The sequence below is a fragment of the Octodon degus genome, unplaced genomic scaffold (genome assembly GCF_000260255.1).
Source record: "Octodon degus isolate 3935 unplaced genomic scaffold, OctDeg1.0 scaffold00010, whole genome shotgun sequence".
NCBI classification, from domain to species: domain Eukaryota; kingdom Metazoa; phylum Chordata; class Mammalia; order Rodentia; family Octodontidae; genus Octodon; species Octodon degus.
Window position 1 is genome coordinate 27923310 of NW_004524586.1, and position 17001 is coordinate 27940310.

At 43.2% G+C, this 17001-nt stretch overlaps 1 protein-coding gene across 2 annotated transcripts in view; it reads left to right on the forward strand.

Annotated features, from left to right (window-relative positions):
• The window catches only part of Hspa12a (heat shock protein family A (Hsp70) member 12A), a 170848-nt gene that overhangs the window by 599 nt on the left and 153248 nt on the right, over nucleotides 1–17001 (forward strand). For both annotated transcript variants that reach the window (XM_023709002.1, XM_023709003.1), the window contains exon 2: nucleotides 14637–14724. In XM_023709002.1, coding sequence (XP_023564770.1) covers nucleotides 14637–14724 — 88 coding nt within the window. The remainder of the gene's footprint in view (nucleotides 1–14636; nucleotides 14725–17001) is intronic.

A 17001-nucleotide genomic window follows, 5' to 3' on the forward strand; every position in this document is an offset into this window, starting at 1 on the left:
GCCCGACCCGAAGTTCTCGGCAGTAGTGAGCTCCTCCGGGTTGCGAGGGACGGATGTAAGAACCCATGGTATCTTTACTGAGTTGTAGAGGTCCCAGGAATTCACTCATTCAGCCGATACGTACTTACTAAAAACCTCCTATGAGCCAGTGTACGCGAGCTGGACACACTGATGTCCCTGGAAGACTGGGGGTGGGACGGTGAGATCATCACAAGGGAAACCCAGTCTGTGCCGAAAATTTTAGGAGCTGAGCTTAAAGGGTAGCTGTGGTTTGGACGGGCCTTGGTGGTGGTGGGCGGTGCAGGCAGGACCTGCGGAGGTGCAGAGGAATGGAGGAGGGACCTCGGGTCCCGGGCCCCGTTCCCTCTCAGGGGGCAGCCTGCATCCCGTCCTTGTAAGTGTGCCTGGCTCCGTTACATCTCTCAGGTGACTGATACAATTATAGAACTTGATTGCGCACTCTGCTCTAGATTCAGGGGACCAAGATGGACAGGATGTTCTCGCCTGTTTATGTTCCCGACATAAACGTAAGGAAAAGATCCGTGCTGGGTTTGCTTATCTGGTAAACACAACCTTAGGCGTTCTGCCTGCTTCACAAATCCCTGCATAAGGTAAAGAAGTGAGTGAGAACCTGGAAGCAAGGCGATTGTTTTCAGTGTGTACATATGGATGTCGGTGAATAAAAATGTTATTCTACGAGTGCTTCTACCGCGCACACCCAGACCTCCCCGCACCCATCCTAATCCCAACTTGGTATTTTCTCTGAATTGCTTGTGCAGTGGCTCACTTCTGGTGGTAAGAGAGCCCCACTGGCCGGGGTGGTAGGAGCCGAGGCTGAGTCATTCTCACATCCACTGTGGGTCCCCAGGCCTCACTGGGGCAGAGTGTGTCCTCTGTGGACGCGTGAGCCTTTATCCAAAATACACAGCTGCTGTGCCCTTGTTTCCCCTCCAGCGCTGTGCTTTCAGCATCTCCCAAGGAAAGACAGCCCTCACTGTCGGGTGCCTGCTCTTAGGTCCAGGTTGAGCTCTACATCTTCAAAGAAACCATGCCAAGCGCTCCAGCTCTCACTGGGCCAGCCCTTCCTTTCTTCTGAACTCCTGCCCTACTTGCAGCCTAGACCACAGTGTTCAGCCGCTAGGGATGTCTTGACACATTTGACGTTTTTGGAGGAAGGAAGCAAGCCCTTGGGGTTGGGAATGTCAGGAATGTCATGTCTCAGGTGCTCCCTTGTATAACTGGGTGGCCTGTAAGTTCTGTGGGGAAAGGGACTTGGTTTCTCTTGCTCACCCTTGTGGCCACAGCATTAGTATATTGTCTGGCAGAGTAGCAAATGCCCAGTAAATATTTAGAACATGTCATAATGGTTAATAAAGGTTTCAGTCATAAATGTTGTAGGTTGGATTACCACAGAATACACCATGCCAGCTGGAGCAAAGTGTTTATTTTCAGGAATAGTGAGAAACAAGGATATAAAGTAATCTGAGCTAAGACTGTGAAGGGATTAGAATCCCATTTTGTAAGGGTGGGGAGTAGCCATAAATTTTTGAATACAGGATGGTGAGATAAAAGGGCTTAAGTGGTGGGTAGCGATGATTGGTGTTCTGGTCATACAGCAAACAGGCACAAGTAGAAAATAACATAAGTGTTGGGGTCCGGTGAGATAGCTCAATGGATGAAAGCGCCTGCTTAGGCAAGCGCAAGGACTGAGGTTTGATCCCCTGTACCACATGCTGTACCAGCCCTGCCCCCAGTCTGGGTGTGGTGGCGCAGGCCTGTAATCTCAGAGCTGGGGAGGTTGAAAACAAGAGGATCACTAGAGTCTGAGCTGCATAGTGAGACCCTGTAACAACTAAATACATTAAAAGAAAGAAAATAAGTGTAAAGGCCTAAACAACAACAAAAAATAGCAGTGGTAAAAGATGGAGGTGAGAATAGAAAGGATGGGTGATTGGATGGGGCCTCACAAACTGTTGGGAGTGAGATGGAGTTCTGCCATTGTCAGCAGTGGGTAAGGGAGGGATGGGCAGATAGCTCAGCGCTCTAAGCACCTGCCTGGCAAGTGCAGTGACATGAGTTTAATCTCTGGTATCGTGTGCTGTGCAGACCCGGGAATCCCAGGTGCCCCAAGCCAGCCGCTGAAACGGTGTGGTAGTGCATACCTGTAATGCTAGCATCGGGGAGGCTGAGACAGTCAGATCACTATGGAGTCTGAGCTGTGTAGTGAGACCCTGTACCAAATAAAGAAAAGATTAAAAGAAAGAAGTGAGTTGTTTGTTTGTTTTTGTGATGCTCCTGCCTCAGCTTTCTGAGTGCTGGGATTACGGGCGTATGCCACCACGCACTGGAGTCATCTGGTCTTAGTGGGACATGGTACACAGCGGTATAGTTGTGTGGGGCTAGAGGAGCATTGATGTCCTGGCAAAAAGGTAAAATTGAGGCTGCGGGTAGAAGAAGTCTCGAGGAATTTCAGGCACATCTTCTGAAACAAGCTGAGGGAAAAAGCAAGGACCTAAATACTGGAGAAGGAACAGATTTAGGGGACAGGAGGAGAACCAAGAGCTATGAGAAGTAAAGAAAAGGGCTTCGAGGAAAAAAAAAAGCTTCAAGTTCCACAGTCTAGGGCAGAGACTTTTGGGATCATCTCAGATGGGTGTGGGGATGCTTATATGTGTATGCACAGAATAAAGCCTGAAAGGAAGTACCTCATTGTGTTAGTTGTGTTGGCTTTTGATGATGAAGTCAAGAATAACTTTTATTTCTTTGTTTTTATATTTTGGTATTAGTTGGTTTTCCTAAAATGAATGAATTGTATAACTTTGAAAGCATATATAAAACATACTCCAGGGAAGAAGTGAAAGGTTACCAGAAGACTAAAGAATGAGAAGAGTATTAGGAATTTAGTTGTTCCTTTAATTGTTGCTCTTCTCAAAAAAGTGTGAAGACAATACATAGATACCATGCAATTCTACTTCCATCATTCAACCAACAAATATTTCTCGAATGCCTGTCATGCGCCAGAACACGATCATGGCACTAGGGAAGGAGCAGTGAATACAATCAGTATTTCATTTCCTCTGTTCCTGGAACTGAAACTCTAATGGTCTACTACTAGCACTTACAAAGAGAAAGTCTTTATACAGTAAATTAAAGTGAAAGTTCTTTTGAAAAGTTGGCATGCTGGTGGCTTATTGATTGCCTATTATTGTTGACGTATCTAGAGTCAATAAAATATTCTTGAATGTTCTACTTTTCTTAATTTCCATAGCTTTTAGAAGCTGCTGTAGTCAGGGATTCCAAGGGAGTAGACTTAACACAGGGCACATAATTTACAGGATTATACTATTCACCCAAAAAGTCCAATGCAGAAGAGTGCAAGAGATCTGTCCGTGCACTAGAGGCCCAAAGAGTCCAGCCAAGTTTAGATACTTTTCTCTTATTGCTGAGACAAATCTTGCACCCCAAGTTAAAGGAGGAAAATAAGCTTGGACTCCTAGTGATCCTCTTGTCTCAGCCTCCCCAGTGCTGGGATTATGGGCATGAGCCATGCCCAGCTTCAGTGGCTGGCTTGGGGCCAGTGAGGCATATGGTACTGGGGATCAAACACCGGTCCTTGAGCTTGCCAGGCAAATGCTTAGCCTTGTAGAGGTTTCTGTCCATAATCAGCTGGCTCCTAGGCAGGGTGGCCTGGTAGAGGGAAAATAGTTCCTGGCAGCAGAAGACAGCAAAGACAAGAACAAAAGAGGCAAGCAAGCTTCTTTTTGTCCCTTTTACTCAGACTGCTGGGGCTAGGGTGGTGGCCATGTAATCAGTGGATTTATCTAACAGTCTCACACCCTCAATCCCAGAATCCTTAATCCCAGCATTGATTGCACTATGGACCAGTCACAAACTCTAAATTTAGATACCTCTGAAAACCCTGTCCCCATTTGACTGCATGAGGCTTTTGGGGGAAATCCAGACACAAACATAACACCCTGGGTTCTGTGGAAGTGTCGTACAGGAGTCCAGCTGGAGGCCTAGAGCCCACAGCAGTGTCATGCAAGTCTGTATCAGTGGTCTGCCTGTAAGACCCAAGGGCCAGTGGTGGAAGCTGGATCATCTGTGCTGGCTGGGTGGCAGATCTGTGCCAGAGGCACTGGAGCCGGGAAATGACACTCAAGGTGAAGACCTGAGCTCCCACAGAGAGAAGCAGCCACCCCTGGTGACAGCAAGGCCTCAAGCTTCTCTGAGAAGAGCCCAGTTCACATCTGGAAACACGGCCCAGCAAGCTGCTCCAGGAGAATCACCGGCACTCAGTCTTCCCCTCTTAGTCGTCTTCTCTGCCAGTGGCAGGACTCCTCAGGGGGGCCTTCCACACCCAGTGCCATGCAGGCTCAGTTCAGATGGATGGTCCCACTTAAACTGACTACTAGTTGATCCACCAGAGGAGCACTGGCATTTTCGCTGTAAAATACGCATATGCACATTTTATACATATGCCATATATGTCTTATTTTAGTATATTGGTGACTGTATGTCCATGCCATAGACTGTGTGCAAAGGGGCACTTTCAGATCATCAGGGTATGCAAGGGGTTGAGTTTGCAGCTAATCCTCAAAGCACTGAGCTGAGCTGGAGAGTTCTAGATGGGAGAGAAGGAAAAGCAAAGAAGAACTCAGGGAGGGTAGAAAGTTCCTGGGACAAGTCCAGAGATTAGTCTGGGCTCTTCTCCTTCACAAAGAAGTGGTGTTAGACTGTCGGTGTCCAGTAGATCGGTGCCTGGGTTAGAAGGCCTTGTGGTATGAGCCGGAGACAGTTGGGGCAAAAGAAGTGAGGCTGGAATCTCAGCTAACCCCGAGGTCTTTACATGGTAGCCAAAAGAGTGCTTTTGACTGTTCCATGTCTCGCAGTGTCTTTGAGCATGAAAACTCCTTTTTGACAACAAAAATTAAGTGCACCTCTCCATGTAATAGTACACGGAAAGACTATAACTAGAATTGTACTTTCTGAGGCCTTTATATTGAGCCATGGAAATGTTGTACCCATCAAAATAATGTCCATATTGGCAAGCTCTGCCTCTGTGTTGGGGTGTGCTTGGCATGTGTGCCTTCACAGGGCTCCTTCACTTCTTGGTGACCTTGTTGAGGATCCCTGAGCTGCGTCTGCCCGTCTTAAATCTCCTTTACTTTGTATCTCCAATGCAAGACAAAATTTTGGGGTAGAGCTCTATTCCAACCTGCTACTGTAGATTCTTCAGAGAGGAAATTAGCCCTTCTCCTGCTTGCACCTCAGAAAAGCATTGCTGAGCTCTGTCAGACAGTTCTTAACTGAATGATAAAGGAAAATACATTTATTGTGTTTCTTTTTTTTCTTAATCCTAACCAACACCTTTATTTAAATTGGAATTTGCTTGCTGTGACTTTCGTGTTCAGAAGGGTTATTTAGATGTTATTTTGGGGTTGCTATCAAGTGCTTGCTAATTCTTCTTTCCTGCGTCCGACATCTGCGTGGAAGATCATTTTCACAGGGAGCCAATGAACATACTGCAGGTGCCTTTAATCATACAGTCACAGAAACGAGACACAAAATAGAAGGAACATACTGCTTTTTCCTCACCTAGAAAGTGAGAGCAATAACTTTCTGATTGTGAATTTAAGTAGGTGTACATTTAATGTGAAGTACTAGAAGGAATGATTTGACTAGTAGAAAAGGGTTTTGATTTGTTTTTTAATTTGTTTGTTTGGGTTTTTTTCATGACTGATATCCGCTGGCCATAGTCATTGCCACTGTAGTAGGAGTAGCAACAACAGTAACAAAACAGCCGCAGCTCCCTTTGGTTGCAACTGTCCCATGCCTGGAGCTTACTTACACTGTCCCAAGGAATCTGCAAAGTGACCACTAAAAATACATGATTGCCCCAAGGTTACACAGTTAATTAGGAGCAGAGATGGAATTTGAACCCAGGCCTTGTGGCCTCCACTGCCCGCGTTTCCTGTTGCGCCCCACCACTTCTCAAAGTGAGACTGCTTTTAGGGTGCACTTGGTCAGGTTAGCTATTGCTGGGCTCCTGCGTCCTCTCTCTGGAGGAAGCAGCTGAGTTGTTCACATTGCGATCGTGGGCAAGGGACTCTGGGTGAGTGGTTGTAATCTCTTGATCGTTGGTTCTCAGTCTTCGCTGCCCCTTGGAGTCACCGGGGGCTTGGCTGCTGCTAGATTCTAAATGCCATCCTAATCCAAAGAGACATCTGTTTTTTTCACTGCTTCCCTATTGCAAATACTAACGCTGAGGCTCTCCCCTTGACCTGTTAAATAAGAATCTCTAGAGGGTGGGCCTCATGCGCAGGTGTTTTTAGACTATGTGGTATTTTTTTTTTTTTTTTTTTTTTTAGCGTATGAGTTTCTTTTTCTTTCTTCTTTTTTTTTTTGCGGAACCGGGGATTGAACTCAGGCCCTTGCGCTTGCCGGGGAAGCGCTTATTCCACTGAGCCATCTCCCCAGCCCAATATGTGATATTAATATGAAGCCAAGATTGAGAATCACTACTCCAGAAGATTTCTCCATGAATCAGGTCAGAAAGAGAACAACTAAAGCTTCGTTCATCCAGGAATGATTTGCTAATATATGTGGCCAATGAGGTGGGGAAATGCTGGGACTGGGAGTCACATTCAAAGGTTCAAGTCCTGCCTCTTCCACTTCTCAACTCTGTGACCTTGTACAAATTGCTCTTGAGCTGGTTTCCTCATTGACTAATGTTTTCAATTTCACAATACTGCTGTAAGATTAAGCACAAATTCATGTAAACTTCCTATCTTGTCTAACATAACGAATAGTGTTATTACCAAAGAAATCAAGGAAAAGGAATTTTTTAGCCATTTTGCAGTATTTGTTTGAAAACCTTTTTTTAAATAGTTTTGTTCAGGAATCCAGACTGAATTAAATAAAAGGAGAACCCCACTTTTAAAACAATATTAGTGACCTTTGAGGAGACCAAACCTCAGGAAAACTATCACTTGTGTTTTAACCTTTAACACTTGCACAGAGTTATAAAACTAATGTGTTATTTTTCTCTTGTTTTCCAAAGCAGAGAGCTAGAGCCGTGGGCATGATGTATTTGAACTGGTGTCCTGTCAAAGGCCGTTTTATGTTCAGCCTTCCGGTCATTTGTTCAACAGCCTTTGACACTAAAGTTCCAAAGATACTGTTGGAGATGCGACTCTGGCAGTTTAATTGGTATTTTTCAGGGAATAGACGCACACTGTCTGCACGGGCAGAATGAAATTGGAAGTAGGGCAATTATCCCGACAGCAAAGCGAAAAGGAAAAGCTCGGTGGCAAAAGGAAGCCTGTAAGCAAGCTATTTGCCATTTTTAAATACTTTATAGAAATAAATACAAGTTAAGGGTATTTTTGTAGCAAGAGTTACAGGACTAATAAAATAGCAACAACAAAAAATACACATAAAATGTCCCACAAAGGCCAGGTTTTCTAACTTGTGCTTCTTAACATACAAGTATCAAAATAAATATTGCAAATACAGAATTGTGACTGAAAAAAATGTTAAATTTATTTTCCACATGCAAGGCAGCAAAAAAAGAAAAAAAAAAAAAAAAGAGAGATCCAAAGATATGAAGAATTTCAGTTAGGAAGACAAGTTCGGTGTTTTTTCAAGTTATGGCTAAAAATGTGTTCTCCGTTACTGTTGCAAATAGCGATTTGGTTTGTCTGCTGGTCCCTGGGAGTCCTGTGTTGTCTACACATTTTGTTGTTGCACTTGAGTGAGAGTTAATAGTTTGACTTTCGTAATTAAACTTAAGAACCAGATTGAAGGGGATTTTAACTTCCCTGAAAATGTACTTTAAGTTAATCTGCTTAAGAGGAATTATCTGTTTCTTATTAGTAAAATCAAAAGCTTGACTGCTTTATTACTGAGGTTGTCTGTATGCCTGGCCATGAATATTATGGTAATGTTTAAAGCTTCAAAAAATTATTTGGGGCTTTAAAAATCCAGTTGTCAAAAATTTGGGATTTAAAAAAAAAATTTGGGATTTAAAAAAAAATTTTGGGATTTTGATTCTCTAATTATTAGCTAAGTATAGGATGATTGTTGTTTCATAGTGTTGCTATTATTGTTTTGTCTTCCTGACTTTCTTGGCCCTTGGATGTACCACGTGTTTAAAAATGTTAGAACTTCTTTTCCCTGTAATTTTTTTTTAACCACTAATCACAAATACACAATGAGAATTATTTACTGAAGGATTGTGATTTGGAGAAGTAAATTTCCATTGCTTTTTACTTTAATATTTTAGGTAAATTTCTTAATACCAGTTGAACTGCATCTTTTTTAATATATGACAATCCTCTGTAAATTATTATTATTGGAGCCATATGTGCTTCTGAAATTGCTGTGATATATGTGAATGAATAAGGTATCAATTTTCCGTACCAAATTTTTAAATACACTAAAGTGTTGAATGCTAACAAAGGGTAATACATGATTGATTCTGATGGTGCAGTAATAAAATTGTTACATTTTGTGATTGTGCATTTAACGTCTCAGGTGGATATCACAAAATAGTAGTGATCAGGATGTTTTATTAGAAAAGCAATGTTTCCATTAACACTTAAAGGAGAAAAGTTTAGCCGAGATGAAAGACTGAAATATTATTTTTAAATGCATGGAAATGCATTTCATCTATTCTTAACGATGCTTCTATTGATAGGCCCACGCTGTAGTTAGCGTTACTATGTTTTGACTGCCCCAGTTTAGGAATGCAAAAATACAAGAGGATTTAACATATTTGTACTCAGAATGAAATGATGAAGAGATGATGTGTTTTAGGATACGTTTGTGTGAAAATAGTTTCACTTGAAATAAATGTGGAGGAGAAAAGTAGAGTTTGGAGACCTGCCCTGATCCCTGTTTTTTTCTGTGTGTCTGTCCTGAGACTGGGCCCGGGAGCCACAGAGGGGCCCTGCATCACACGTTTCCCTGCCTCTGGAGAGCTAGCAGAGCCCCACGAAGGAGCTGGGTAAACAGCAGCTACTGCGGGACTCCTGGGAAGACATGAGCTGATTTGTCAGCAACCGATTGATTTAAAATATCACTGAATAATCCTCGTAATCAACTTAAAATTCATGGCCTAATATTTGCACTCTGGTGTTTTGTACCTGATGAGGATTTGAAAATAGAGATAGTGGAAATCTGAAAACAGGGAATTTTGTAGATAAGAGCCATCTCAGTTAACCTCAGACCTCTGTACCTGTTAACAAATTTTATCTCTAGAACTTTAAAAGCAAAAGTTCCTGTTTGAGGGAGTTAGAACTAGATTTCTTTTTGATGTGAAATTATTCTATTCCAGTGCTTCTTGCAAATTGTCTTAACTTGTGGATCTGACCTGAACTCTTTTCTTGATAGCTAAGCTGACAGGAGTATAAAGTTCCTGTGTTGATTTTAAGAATGTAAAATCAAAGACTGTAGCTTTTAGGATAAGAACAAAGAATTAGAACCACAACTTAATTTTAAAGAATGATATTAGGAATAAATAGAATGAGTGTTGAACAACTTATAAGCTTTAGGATAAATGTTCTGGGAACCATCATTTATTGCTTTACTGAAAATACAGCCATGGTGAGTTCTTAACAAAGACTTTTGCAAGGAAAATATTTGTTCAATTAATTTTTTACATACTTCTGATAAACCTAATATTGGAAAATTAGTTGCCTTTTTGGGGAGATAATTAAAATCTGCAAAAGCGGGACATGTAATCAAAATGAAGAACTCAAAATTGTAAGACTCTGTGATTTATATTCACAGTAGATTATCTCTAGATAGTATTTGTTATATGTGAACAAAAATTATTGCTGTGTGTTTATGTGTGTGTGTGTGTGTGTGTGTGTGTGTGTGTGTGTCTGCGCCTCTTCCCTTTTCCCAGTGTATGCTGTCTAGATTTGACTCAGGCTTACTAGGCACATGTCTCAGACTCTCCACACTTTTTTGAGCCTTAATGTTGGGGGTGGAGGGCAGGGGGAGAGGAAAACCCCACTACCCTTCTTGGCATACTCGAGACCCTGGCTGGTGGGTCAGATCTGTCCCACACATGCCTGTGTCCCTGGATTAAGGCTCAGCTGTACCTTCTGATTGGCCCCTGTTGTGGTTACATTTATGATAGATTGGCTTTGCTCTCTAAATGTAGACTTGAGGATTATACACTTCATACCTTTCTGTCTCAACCACTTTTTGACAAAATGTATCTGTAAAATTTTAAGTTGCGCTTACGGTAAGTATCTGTTACTGGTTCTAGGGCACGAGTCACACTTGTGCTTGTGCTGATTGCTAAACTCTGTCCCTGTCCATTGGATATTTTAAAATAAGATGTAACTCTGGAAGAATATGATCAGAAGAAAGGACTGTGATCTACCTGAAATGGAGAAAAATAGGAATATAGAAAACATCTTGGGCTACTCGGTGATTTCTGACATTTGAAAGAAAGGAAACTGCAGGTAAAATTCTAGAAAACAAAAAAAGTAGAGCGAGCCTTCTTGCAGAGACGAGAGCTCAGCCTGTGCTCGGGTAACCTCAGTAGTGTTTCACTTCATCATACACACCGCAGTCAAGGTGTTAACCTTGCGCATTCTGCAATGACCTAACATACTAAAATGCTTCTCATCCTGTAGCCAGCAATCTTTATATGAATTCCTAAACCGTAACAAGAAGTTCAGACTGACATATATTTCTGCCTGTAATATATGTGCACCTTATACACTGCATGCAGACATTTCAGCAGGTCCTGTTACCCATCAATATGGTGATAGCTTTTTATTGGCATATAAAGCATATTGACATTCTGTGTATTAAATTTTAGTGGATGAAATATGTGTCAGTAACAAACATAAGCGCAAGTGTTTACTAGATGAATAAAATGCTCAGGTTGAAGTCCCTGGGTCTCACCACATAAGTAAATTTGCAGATCTGAATTATGAAGAATGTGCAGTTAGCACTCAGACCAATAACGTATTAGCCCTGGAACATACCTGTCATCATTTTGTGTACATTTAATTGGGTAGGTGTCCATTACTACAGGAATAATGCAATATTTTAAAATATATTCTTTTATTTTTAAACACAAATAGAACCAGTTTGTGAGCCCTGTGTAGAATGAAGTTCAGACTTAGTTAGCTGAATACTGATTTATACCCTGTGGAGTCAGGTGCTCTGAAATGTGCTGTGGAGATCACCCATGATAGGGACATTGGCAAGCTCTGTGTTGTGTTCTCAACTTTGGAGTTGTAGTCAGACCTCTTGCATCACACACAAATAAAGCAGAAGAGGACGCAAAGGGGAAGTCAGTTGTGTGCCTGTGGGCAGTTTTGACATTCATTCCTTTACTGAGGGATTTGGGTTATTTTTCTCTTCTTTGAATCTTCCTTTCTTTCTTTTCCAGAAATACTGGGAGACCGTGTTTGGTAGCCCAGGCACACTCTCACTGAGGGCATTGGTGATGGGACACACAGCCTGGGCCAGCAGCCCTCCCGTGAGCTTGGCTCCATTTCCGCGTCGTAGTCCAGCCTCCCCTATTCTTGGCTTACCCCGCTTTCCCGTCTTGCCTGCCTGTCTGATAGTGCAGCTGCTGGAAACAGCTGGTTGTGTGCTTGCACCATTTACCTGCTTATTTCCCATCATATGAATTCTTTTTTTTTAAGATGAGGGACCCAGAGCCTGGCAGAACTTTTGGGGTCATTTAGTTCCATATTTTACATAGTTTCATGTTATCTAATCATATGTCTAATGACCTCACAGACAAAAGTAACAAAGGTTTTCAATTTATGCAAAAAGAAAATTGAAGTTTCTAGTTAAAGTCTTTCAACCTAAAATTCTTCATATTTCAGAATCAGTTTAATTCATGGACTTAAAGAATTTCCTCTCCCCTTCTCTTCGTTATACAATTAGATAACAGTAAAATCCTTTTAAACATATATTGTGTATTTTCCGTAACTGAATGGTCAGTATATTCTGACCATTTTAAAATATTTTAAAATCTATAATCCCAGGTTCCTAAATTCTAAGAAAAAAAATCACTAAGTCTATGTACAGTTAAGGAACTTGTGCTATGACCTTTCACAAAGTTTAGTTGTGAAACTAACTTTTTCAGATTTATAATTGCAGTCAGTCTTTTTTTAGCTTAGCACACTATACTCTTTTTGGTAAGCAGGCGTATGTGTTTGCCTTCAAAAAGTACAGCAGTAGACACATCTATTACCCTTAGTTCATCAGCTCCCCTGGAAAACAAACAAACAAAACCCCCCACAAAACCATAAATCCATGACTCATTCTGGTGAAGTCAGCAACCTGAACCTAGCTCCCCAGTTGGTAACCAGGGGTGACCCCCCACCCCTCCGCAAGTGGTGCATCCCACCAATTTCACTGAGAAAACCTGTCTCTTCTTTTAGATAGAAGTTTAGACTTTTCACCCGTCAGAGGAAAATGAAAGCGTCACTAAGAGGTTTCACGTTTACTTTGCTGGCAGCTTCATGCCCGTGGCCAAGTGATTCCCCCCCCCCCAGTGAATTACTCCCCCAACGTCGGTGTGGCAGTGACTACTTAATAAAGCTGTTGATGAACACTCCTCCAGTGTGTGGTCCCTGTTCCCACAGTGTGTCACTGCTGCCGCCAAGTGACAGGTCTGAAATATCAGCAAACCCAGAACAATTAGAGCATCAGTTCCTCTTGCTAAATTAAGCACCCCAACCTCCTAGACCAGGATATTGTCTAAATCCCCCTGGGCTAGTCGTGAGTGTCTTTCTGAGCTCATGGCCTCCGAGCAAAGAATGGCCTGAGTGATTTAAAAAAGTGTTTTCTTTCTCTGAATGAATATATCTGACTTTAGAGTAGAGGGAGGTTTTTTGTTTTATTTTTAAAGGTGCCTAGTTAGTTTCCCACGATCTCATTGAAAATAATAGCATGCTACAAAAGGGAAGGTCTGTCTTCAAAGCCCACCCGTCGCACCCTAAACTTGGAACTCAGGGAACACAGGCGTACTTGGGGCTGTCTCAGAGACTGTTCTCTGTAGCAGCCTCGTTCTTGAACTGAACTAAGAGCTTTTCAATTGCTGTGACATTTTCAGCCAGGGAAGTAGTAGTAGCTGCTGCAGAGCAATGTTTCCAAGCAATTTCTTTATATGATCAGTAGAGCAATTCCTCTTCTAGAAAGCAACCGGAGCGATCAAGTTGAATCATTAAAGAGAGAAAGAGCGTGGGGAAAAGGGCTCATCTCATTAGCAGGTGCCCGCGCTGCAGCCTCCGCCTGGTGGCACACAATGTCACTGGCCCTTGAAGACAATGCCTGTGCTCGCTCTGCTGCGGCCCCTCCCTCCCCCATAGCTGTTGACAGGTCTAAACCTCCGGAGCAGCCCATTGTGGCCGCGGTAGGAGGCACCTGCAGAAAATGTGCCAAAACCAGGCAGGGAGCGAGAGCTTTTCAATAAGCTCCACAGCTGGAGAGGAGCCTGCAATACTAAACAACCAGGCTGGGCCCAGGCACGTGATGGGAAAAGGGGTCAAGCCAGACACCTCCTAGAGGCTTTCTGAGCACTGGGTGGTTCAATTTGATGACATCTTCTAGCTGGCTTTTCTCTATTTGCTTAATATGCTGAGGTATTTAGCTTAAAAGCACTAAACGCTCCATCGTGATGAGCGGTTTTCCCTTTCTCCATTTAGTGTTATTAAGGACGGTTGGCAGTATTTTCCCTCTTTCTCTGCCCCAAACGAAGGTTGTTTTCTTTTGCTTCCCTCTCACAGTTAGTTACAGGCGTTTCCCACCAGGCACAGCCGGCTTGATTTTACTTGTCTTTAATCCAGACCCACAAATAAAGCTCTCCGGATCGAGGGGCTGTCCTGCCTGGGTGAAGCATATGCCCGCTGCTCGAAGCACACATCCGGAAGCTCAGTCCCTGCATTGCAGCTCCGTAGACATTTATTGTGCGTCTGCTGTGTACTCATCACCAACTGTAGGACTTCTGGAAATCCGAGGTAGACAAGACCTATTTTAGTCCTGTGTTGTTTAGGGCCCAGCAAAACAGCTATGTAGCTGAAATAACCAGGAGGTGAAAGAATTTGTTTTGCTTACGTGCATTTGGCTTTGTCCTATTACAGCGATTTTGAGCAGAAGCAGAAGTGGAGAAAATGAGTAAGGAGGGACCTGGGATGGGCAGGGTGGCTTTGTCCAACATGCCTTGGGATTCAAGAGGACAGACTCAGTGCCATCTCTCCACGATAAATGACCCCCAAGAACCGAGTATGGCTTCTTGGTTTGGGCCGCCCTTCTCTGGCCCTCACTCCTCATTCTCAGGACACTTTCTAGTGTTCATGACATTTCTGTCTACTTCCTTCTTACTTAACGGAGTAAGGCATTATCTCTATTGAACACATCTGAGACTCAGGGCTAAGCACCCTGTCCAAGGCCATACAATGAGTAGGTGGCAAATGCAAAAGCTCCCAGGAACCCGGCTCCTGGCTGCCCTCCTGCCCCCTCCACTCTGCCCATCTTCTGCCCCAGGCTGCCTCATCAGACTGTCAACCAGAAAGAGTGTGCCATTGAAGAGCAATGCAGAAACAGGCGAAGTGACATGTTCACAGTGGAACTCTTTTCCCCTCCTACAGATGGAGAGTGTCGGCGTGTACGGATTCTGTGGGTGTAAAGCGAAGAACAAATTGAAGTGTGATTCAAAGTGGGAAGTAACTGCTGCAGGTAGGAAATCCACTACTTTGTGTAAGTATCTGACGAGCACCTGAAACCATGACTCGTTGAACTTCAGTCCTTTTTTTAGAGGGCCTGTGGGGGTACAGCTTGCTTGTTCAGAAGGCCAACAAGCGGGAAGACATGTGAAAGAGATACTATCTTAGAGACAGACATAAATGAGATGAGAGAGAGAGAGAGAGCTCCTATAGTCCCAGGAGTGGGACCTGGTGTCAGGGTAGCCTGTGGCATATACACACTCTCTCCCACTCTTATTTGGTGGTTCTGGGACAGTGTTTCTGTTTGGGCCCATATAAAGCGGAAAGAGATGGTCTCTCCGCAGTTCTGGGCTTGTTTATGCCTTAACATGTCTCTCCCCTCAGAGGACTGGTTCTCTTCCTCCTTCTTCCTTAGTGCCTGGCTCCAATTCTAGGAAAACAAGTGAACTATTCATGTAAAAGAGAAAGAGTAAGGAGGGGGGTGGGATGCCACCGACAAGCTCCATTGAAAGCCCGGGCTGTTCATTTACATTCACACTTTTTAAAAAATGTTAACTAATGATGTTAAATGGTTTGCCAAAGGTCCTGGCAGGTCACTTGTAGAAGTGTCATTTCTCCCTAATTAGGGCTCTTGTAGTTGCCTGGGGCCTCCCAGTGCAACCAGTGACAAGCAAGAGCTGACAGCTTCAATTGGTGCCAATAGGAAGGTTGGACCGGTCATGTTTTCCAACTCAGCCAGGTGTTTGCTGAATGGGGGAGGGGGGCTTGGCGAGATCTAAGCTCTTCTATGATCCTTTTTCTTTCACTAAGCCCCCCCAGTCCTTCCCCTTTGCCTGTCTTGTCTTGTGTCAAGGTCAAGAATGGGCTTTGCTAAATCAGCAATTTGGGTTATCTCTGGGCGGTCATTAGCAGGCCCAGCTCAGAGGCTTCAAGTGGTCTCAGACCCCAGATGCTAGATTTTTTTTTTCCTCTCCCTAAAAATCAGAGAGTAGGAAAAGAAAAGGAATGATTTAGATAGTAAACAATAGAGGGAATAAAACAAAACAAAACAAAATTAAAAAAAAACCTCCCAGAAAGTTTGCAGTAGCCAACAAAACATTAAATTTCTGAAGACACTGCTAGTAACAACTGCTCAAACAATAAACAGCTAAAGCATTCTGCCATGACATTAAATATTTGAAAGAAGAGACAGTGAAAAAAGTACTATGAATCCAATAGGTTATGTAGTACTTGTCACATAATAGGTGCTCAGTAAATAATGTATTGCTTGATTTGACTTTGTGAGGAAAAAACCATTATCTGGGAGAGAAAGGGAGGTTGGTAAAGGTGCTGCTATTTTTCATGTTTGCTTTAACTTTTCTTCAATCATGCTTTGAATGTCTCAGTTGACATATAAAGTTGGTGTCTCACATTATGGGCTGATATGACTATCTGGTTTTCTGGTGTTTTTTTTTTTTTTTGTGTGTGTGTGTGTGTGTGTGTGTGTGTGACAATTTAAAACAAGCAAAATGCTGCTGGTGCTCAGCACCCCCAGGAGGCAGTGACTGCAATACAAGAACGTGGTTCTGCAGCAGCGATAGAACACGCTTGAACATCAGTGTCTAGAACTTGGATTGGATGCACTGGTGGCGCCTGTGGGATGCCCAGGCTCCTGCTTTGGGCCTGAACTGAACACACTGGCATTTGAGCACACACCAACCCACATGCACACGCAATGTGTTAATAGGTTTATGAAACAGGCCATGGCAGGATGAATACATGGGCACCTGGGGGGCATTGCTGGGTTAACCTAAAGGAGAAGTGAACTAGACAGAGAAAGCAGTGTTTGTTTTATGAAAATCTGAAATCAGATCCAAAGACACCTCTGAGAAGGAAGGCAGTGTCTAAAGGGAAGGTATTTGAAACTTGGAATTTTAGCTTGCTTGCTTGCTTGCTTGCTTGCTTTCTTTCTTTCTTTCTTTCTTTCTTTCTTTCTTTCTTTCTTTCTTTCTTTCTTTCTTTTTTTTTGTCTAAAGATACTTTCCCACCTACTGCTTCTGTTTTCTCTGAGATGGGGCAGTGAAAATTGGGAGCAGGAATTGCTCATGCCTGCTGATTTTATCAAAGGAGTGTTAGAAAGATGAAATGAGGGGCATATCTAAGGCGCAGCTCGGGCAGTTGCTGGCACAAGTCAGGGTCCCTGACAGCAGCGAGCTCTCTCCCTGCCCTCCTGAGTCATTCCTGGTTGGAAGCCATACTTGGTTCTATGATGTCAACTTGTTTCCTCGGTCTGCTAGCAGTTTAGCTACAG